The sequence below is a fragment of the Triticum dicoccoides genome, chromosome 3B, assembly GCF_002162155.2.
Source record: "Triticum dicoccoides isolate Atlit2015 ecotype Zavitan chromosome 3B, WEW_v2.0, whole genome shotgun sequence".
NCBI classification, from domain to species: Eukaryota; Viridiplantae; Streptophyta; class Magnoliopsida; order Poales; family Poaceae; genus Triticum; species Triticum dicoccoides.
This window is the reverse complement of record NC_041385.1, coordinates 14,198,815-14,206,421: the sequence shown is the minus strand read 5'-3', so window position 1 is coordinate 14,206,421 and position 7,607 is coordinate 14,198,815. Positions and strand designations below refer to the sequence as shown.

The window sequence follows — 7,607 nt, the reverse complement described above, 5'->3', positions numbered from 1 at the left end:
GGAACTACAGATAGTACGAAAAGAATGGGCAGAAAAAGGAAATGGAGGAAGAAAGAAAAGGAAGTATGTGCCTGCAAGAAAAGCATATTGCAATGCTTTGCAAGTTATGAATTAGGCAGGGGGTGGGCCCTGGATGACACACCCTGACAACTCATGACTGAAACATCCAAATTCTTCCAATCAGATATTCCACGGGTTTGACCTGGTTGGATCAACCACCTCACCTCCATATTCAATCAATCAATCAGTACCTTAGGGATGGTTGGAACATGACCTCGTTTTCCTTCCATCCCCTCTCCTATGCCACCCCCCATGGCCATGCCCTACTCAATCATGAGCCAAACCGCTCCCATGATGGCTAGCCAAAACATGGCATCGCCCCAGTATACTACTACCAATTTAGTTTGATCTGGAGGAACTTTCTGCCTACTTCTGATTATTTAACTGTAATACTTGTTCTTACTTCTTACAGTAATCAAACATTGGTTACATACTAGTTATACAACTGAGAGCATATATGTAAGAATGAAAGCACAGCTAAGATATGTACTGCATAATTAATCAATTTGCAGACGTAGCAATCAGGAGGAGGAGGAGGGAGAGTTGCTTGGGCAATTTGGCAAGGTCCTCTTCCCTTCACCTGACGTGGGCGGCCATAAAGTCCATTATATTCCTCACAAAGAGAGGGCGAACTGGTCCGTGTGGAGGTGTTCTTGGAAGGTTCTCCCGCGTCAGGGAGTAGTTGGCGCCATCACCGTTACCTTCTTTAGCTAGCTAGCTAGCTAGGACACCTGCACACGCGCATACATACACGAGAAAGAGAAAGAGAAAAGGTTCACTCACGGGAGGAGGAGGAAGAAGAAGATAGGGGGAGAGATAGATCGATGGGGGACGACCATGGCGCCAAGCTGGTGAAGAGCCTGCGGGGCGCGGCGCAGAAGTACGTCGGCGTCGGCTTCTTCCTCGGCTTCTTCCTCGTCCTCCTCACCTACTTCACCCTCTCCGAGCAGTTCGCCATCGCCGCGCCCAACGGTGCGTCTCGCCCGCCTGAATTCTCACTTGCTTTTCCATGGGTTCATTTCATTGTGTTCACCTTTTTTTTTTGAGCAAAATTTATTTTTGTTCTCCTTGCTGCATGCTTTATCGGGGCAAGCAAGCATCTGTGATTCACCTCAAAAGCTGCGATTTGTTTAGGCCCAAAGAATTGCTGTGTTAGTTTTGTTGTCCTTTATTTGAACAACTTTTGAATGTTTATGAACGCAAGACTTGGTCAAAGTATGGACATGTTCTTGCCTGTTCTTGGTTATCTGAATTTAAGGACATGGTCAGGGCACCGGTCACCAACCTGAAACTGAAACTGATGAGAATTTGGCTTAAAATTGCAGCTATCCGAAGGACCTCAGCGGCGCACCCGACGCCGACCGCCCCGGCCGTGGCAGAGAAGACGGTGCAGCAGCAGCAGCAGCTCCCCGTCAAAAGTAAGTAAACCAGCTCCCCGGCCGTTCTCCTGATGAACGAAATTCAGCCGGATTTTCTTGTTCTGACCATGTATGTGTTGTGTTGCGTTGCATGGAACAGAGGAGGAAGCACCTCTGCCGGAGCATGAACAAGTACAAGAGAAGCCACCGCCTGTCGACGAGGAGCCCCACACAGAAACAGAGGAGCCCCACTCAGAGACAGAGGAGGACCAGAAACCCATCGGTACGTAGTTGCTAACCTCTTCCAAATACATCCATGTCAAGAGAAAAGTCGACAGTTTCGATTGGATCTCCGGCCAATCAATCTAAAGAAAGAGCTTTTGGAGCCGGGGACGTGTCTGCCGGTGCAAACTTTGCTCCGTCAGAATTCCACTGAACCTGAACTGAATGGAAAAATGATGAAGTAATGATAGTTTGATGCTTATCCATGCAGATGACGCTACCAAGATCGTGACGACGGCGGAGGAGAGCGCGCCGGCGAAGAAGCCGGCGTGCGACATCCAGGGGCCCTGGGCGTCCGACGTCTGCGACCTCGCCGGCGGCAGCGGCGGCGTGCGCATCCACGGCTCCACGCATACGGTGCTCGTCCCGCCCACCATCGAGTCCGGCGGCAGCAACCCCAACCCGCAGGAGTGGCGCGTGCTGCCCTACTCCCGGAAGCACATGTCCGGCATCAAGGAGATCACCGTGCGCGAGCTGCCCACGGCGGCCGACGCGCCCCGCTGCGCCGTCACCTCGCAGGTCCCCGCGCTCGTATTCGCCATGGGCGGCCTCACGGGCAACTACTGGCACGACTTCAGCGACGTCATGATCCCGCTCTACCTCCAGGCCTCCCGCTTCGACGGCGAGGTGCAGCTCGTGGTCACCAACATCCAGCCATGGTACGCCGGCAAGTACCGCCACATCATCGCCCGCCTCTCGCGGTACGACGTGGTGGACATGGACAAGGACGACCAGGTGCGCTGCTTCCCGTCCGCCATCGTCGGCATCCGCATGCACAAGGAGTTCAGCATCGACCCGGCCAAGGAGCCCACGGGCCACTCCATGCCGGAGTTCACCAAGTTCCTCCGCAACGTCTTCGCGCTCCCGCGCGCCGCGCCCATGCGGGTCACCGCCGGGCTTATAAGCGACAAGAAGCCGAGGATGATGATCATCTCCCGGCGCCACCCGAGGAAGCTGGTGAACGTGGCGGAGGTGGTGGCGCTGGCCAAGCGGATCGGGTTCGAGGTGGTGATCGGGGACCCGCCGTTCAACGTGGACGTGGGCGACTTCGCGCGGGAGGTGAACGCCGCCGACGTGCTCATGGGGGTGCACGGCGCCGGGCTCACCAACTCGCTCTTCCTGCCGACGGGGGCGGTGTTCATCCAGGTAAACCCGTTCGGCAAGATGGAGCACATCGGGGAGGTGGACTTCGGGACGCCGGCGGTGGACATGGGGCTCAAGTACATGGCCTACTCATGCGGCATGGAGGAGAGCACGCTGGTGGACACGCTGGGGCGCGACCACCCGGCGGTCAAGGACCCGGAGTCGATCCACCGCAGCGGGTGGAGCAAGGTGGCGGAGTACTACCTCGGCAAGCAGGACGTGAAGCTCGACCTCCAGCGGTTCGAGCCCGTGCTCCTCAAGGCCATGGCCATGCTCAGAGAGTAGACGCTCCCTCCGATCAATCTTGCAGCCTACACACATTGGTTGCTCATACGCACTAGCATAGAGCTGTTCCATTTCTTCTAATTTATTCCTATTAATTTACATATTTTTTTGTGGATGAACTGATCAAAAGGTTTATACAGCAAGTATATATGTGTTCCACTGATCCATCCAGGGAGCAACACGAATTCTTGATTATGGTGACATCATCAACAATCTCTCCTAATAAAAAGAAAGAAAATTTAAGACAGCCCAAGTAACGTGAACAGTTAATTTTCTTTCCCCGTATAAAAACTGATTTATACAGAGTTGGGCCAGAAAATGTTCCAACAGGTTCTGAATTATTTGGAAAACGTTATAAGGGAAACATTCGCTGGGAGTGTCTTCCCAGCGTACACCCAAACTTGTCGTTTTCGTATCAACTAAAGTTGTCATGGCGACTTTGTAGGATTTGTCATGTAGGCCTTGAGGGCATTCCCTATGTTCCCTGAACCAATTTTTTTTAGGGACCCATATAAAAAGCCACCCCCCCTCCCCCCTCATCTAGGGGGGAAATAACTCTTTCCGTACATCTTCCCCTTACAATCCCACGAGCATGTTGCTGCCATACTCATTGCGACGCCACCCACCTGCCCGTTGTCCACCGCCGCCGCCCTCCCACCACTGCCAAAACAACTTTTAGGGAAAGTTTTTAAGGGGACTTGTTGGAGATGCTCTTAGATCCACAAATGATGCTAGTATTATCTCTTGGAAGGTGGGAGTAATAGTCTATTAGTAAAAAACCCACGGTTAATACAGACACTACACAAATTAAAAAAATGAATACAATAATTTAACATGCAATATGAATTAAGAAAAGACACGACAGTGGTATTTAATTGATTGTGTATTCCAATTTTGTGTTCACAACGTGGAGTATTCTCTTAGAGACTATGGAGTATGCTTTCCTTATTGCATCAATCCAAATGAAAATTAAATAATCACATTAGTATGTTACTAACTGGATGAATACCGCAATAATGTAATATTTGAAATGTGGATACAAACATGCAATATGTTTGTGCCGGGAACAAAAACATATACAATTTTGATTCAAATCTTCAAACATAAATTTATAGTGCAGTATCTAGTTGTACAGTTTTTGTAGTTGTATCTAGTTGCACAACTACATAATCCAAGGTAAGCAGAAAGTTCTTTCAGATCAAACTTTCTTCGCGCTGCAGATTAAACTAATAATGTTAATACTGGGCCATGCCTTGTTTGGGCTAGCCGCTATAGGAGCAGTTTGGATCATTATTGAGTAGGGCATTGGATGGCATCGGAGAGAAAGATGGAAGAAAGGCGAGGTCATGTTACATCCCTTCATTGATTGAAGATGAAATTGAGATGGTTGATGGCTTGATGCAACTAGGTCAAACCCGTGCAATATTTTATTGAAAGAATTTGGATGTTTCAGTAGAGAACTAGGTCAAGAGTTGTCTGGGATGCCATCCAGGGCCCACCTCCAGCCTAATCCCAAAACCTACAAAGTGCAATATGCTTTTCTTGCAGGCACACACTTCCTTTTCTTTCTCTTTATTTTTTTGTACTATTTGTAAACCAACTCATTTATTATCAATCTATTGAGGGTGATTTATGTTGTCAAGAGAAATCAAATCACACTAATTTTTGAGTCAAGTAGATTTCTCACCTCCTAATTTGACTGAATTTGGCTCACTAAACTGAGACTTTTTTTTGGTGTACCCTTTCTTAAAAAAGGACCGATCAACCGTACCACACCGACAGATCACTAAACCTATAAAATTATTTGCCTGAAAATATCATTATCACTAATGAAAAAGATAGTTCTGGACTTTGTAGATTTTTCTTCCACATGGCTTTAGGCCATGTCAATAATTTTCCTTTTCCCATAATAAGTGAACTCCTACTGGAAAAAAACACGCTCCATGCATATTAGTGATGGCCTAGTGGCATGGCCAGTCCATTATAATTCCTTCTTCATGAATAAAAGACCCATGCATACTTAATGGATTTCCAATCATTAATTCTGTTTGATCATATTTTGCATGGATTTTGCAAGTGCCTGCTCTTGAACATGGTGCACATCCATGAACATTTGGAGAAATTTTCAAAATGCACAAGTGCCCGAATCATAAACTCAATTGCCCACCCTTTGATCCTTGATGTACAATTGTTTTTACATATTTACATATGACGTACTATGTGTGTGTTCAAAATTTGAAGAAAACATACTTATTTGTTTAATTTTTAAAAACTTAGGCATACATGTAGTTTCATAGACTTTTATGGCAATGCCATTTTTTTAATAGGAGCAACCATGCATGCATAGTTTTTAGTATGTTTTCTTAAAAGCAAAAAAAATGTTTTCCTAAGGTGTACTTCTATGAGAGAGACGGTTCCAGGTAAGGAGGATGACCTCACCGATTTTGCATTGCTCATGGACAATGACCACCTACTGCAAAGTAGTGCCCTGCAGTCCAATTCTAGGATGTATTGATGCAAATTCTTGGACATTTTGTTCCTTCCGTATGTATATATTTGGTTGCTGCCAGTGGCGAAGCTATGTAGGGGCAAAACAGTGCCATGGCCCGCCCAGCTTAGAACGAAAACAATGCAAAGTGTGAGCATGACTGGGCTATTTCTGAATTTTTTGGGTGGTGTTCTTCAGATTGGCCCGCCCTGCTCTTAGTTTGTAGCTCCGCCACTGGTTGCTGCTATATATTTGTGGCCAATAGAGAGGTTTTGATGGGAACCCAAACTTTCTCTATATTGTGGGACGGAGGGAGTAGGTCGCAACTCACGGCTGGCAGTGCATAAACAGAAATCAGGCAACATAGCCGGAGAGGAGAAAGTATGTACATGGACAATGACCACCTACTGCAAAGTAGTGCCCTGCAGCCCAATTCTTGGATATATGATGAAAATTAAACCGAGTGCACACATTCAACTGTGTTCTGCTTGGTTTGTTGAAAGCACCACAACGTGTGACAAGCATGTCATGTCATAGGCAAAGCCACCGGGGGCAAAATTTCATGTTTTGACCCTTTTCTGATACCTATTCGAGATCTGACCCTAGTTTGAATTTTTTTCGAGATATGGCCCTTTTGCTACCGCCAGGGTCCATGACAGTAGGGTGTAACAGCCTACCGCCAGGGACCTTGGCGGTAGAAAACATCCCTACCGCCAAACATAATGGCGGTAGCATATACAACCCTACCGCCAAGATGCTTGGCGGTAGGCACGAGCACGCACTGTGTTCTATACTTAGCAAAATTTTGCGGTAGGACATGCAATCCTACCGTCAGGTACCTTGGCGGTAGGCAGTTATACCCTACCACCATGGACCCTGACGGTAGCAAAAGGGTCAGATCTCGAAAAAAATTTAAACTAGGGTTAGATCTCGAATAGGTATCGAAAAAGGGTCAAAACACGAAATTTAGCCGCCATTGGGCGGCCGAATAGAACCCTGCCGTGCATGCATGCCTGCTAGGCAGGCAGGAGACGTAAACGAGAAAGCGATGGCGTACTCGCATCTTCCACTTCGGACTTTTCCAATGAAAAATGCATCTAGTTGCAACCACCTTCGGCCGACGTAGGGGCGTAGAATACATCATGCAGTTTATACTCAACGCCTCTGCAGGTACCATGTTGTAGGTAGAACATGCATGCATGTTTCATGTGCTATTCATGTGCGGAGAGGGGTGCCGACATGTGTGTGAGTGTTGGACGGGTCAACGAGCCAGCCAACGTATACCGTAACATGTCCATTCCTTGCTTGCTTGGTCCAACTATCATCCGAGAGCTGTCGAGGAACAAATCATCTTGATTGTACTACTCCCTGCACTCACAAATATGAAATGTTTATAGTGATCGAAATGAGTGAACAAACACACTAAAATACATCTATATACATCCAAACTAGAAAAAAGTTGAAACATCTTATGATATTGAACAGAGGGAGTACCGGAAACTTAATACTAACCGCTGTCTACGGGAATTACACTCCATGCACGAAACAAACTTTCTCTAAAGATAAAGTAAATTACCATGTCCATACAATTAGGTCATGGGCCAGAAAAAAAAACTAAGCCTATTGGGCAACAACACAAGCATGTCCAAAAATAAAAAGAAAAAACTAACAAAAGGCCACAAGTGGCCAAGGGCTCAACGCCTAACCGATACCTGTCCTACTACTAGAGAGCGGGTGCCAGCACTACAAAAAGGCCTGGAATTTGATAATCGAGTCAGTGGTCCATGCAAAAAGACCAGCTCAATGACCATCCTGCTATGCATCGCCCGAAGTGTTCAGGGCATTGCCGCGAACACTCACCGGAAGAGGCGTCACTTCCTAGCGGTACAGCTGGGCTAAGTATCCAGGAACTGACCCAGGCTGGGGCTGTCACTCTGGCCCATGGCCTCACAAACAAAGCTCTAGAGGAACCGAGCAGCAGGATAGGCGAA

General features: G+C 47.4%; 1 protein-coding gene across 1 annotated transcript; it reads left to right on the top strand.

The window, feature by feature from the left end:
• Nucleotides 1-685: 685 nt before the first annotated feature.
• Nucleotides 686-3,334, top strand: LOC119274403 (beta-1,2-xylosyltransferase XYXT1-like). Its single transcript, XM_037555096.1, has 4 exons — nucleotides 686-1,032; nucleotides 1,386-1,478; nucleotides 1,579-1,701; nucleotides 1,912-3,334. The coding sequence occupies exons 1-4, from the start codon at nucleotides 885-887 to the stop codon at nucleotides 3,126-3,128; spliced, it is 1,581 nt and encodes a 526-aa protein (XP_037410993.1). The 5' UTR covers nucleotides 686-884; the 3' UTR covers nucleotides 3,129-3,334.
• Nucleotides 3,335-7,607: the final 4,273 nt, after the last annotated feature.

Bases quoted from the DNA above. Each gene is read 5' to 3' on its own strand.
- LOC119274403 (XM_037555096.1), top strand. From the start codon at position 885: ATGGGGGACGACCATGGCGCCAAGCTGGTGAAGAGCCTGCGGGGCGCG. The intron at 1,033-1,385 runs GTGCGTCTCGCC...TTAAAATTGCAG, and splicing joins CGCCATCGCCGCGCCCAACG to CTATCCGAAGGACCTCAGCG. The intron at 1,702-1,911 runs GTACGTAGTTGC...TTATCCATGCAG, and splicing joins GGAGGACCAGAAACCCATCG to ATGACGCTACCAAGATCGTG.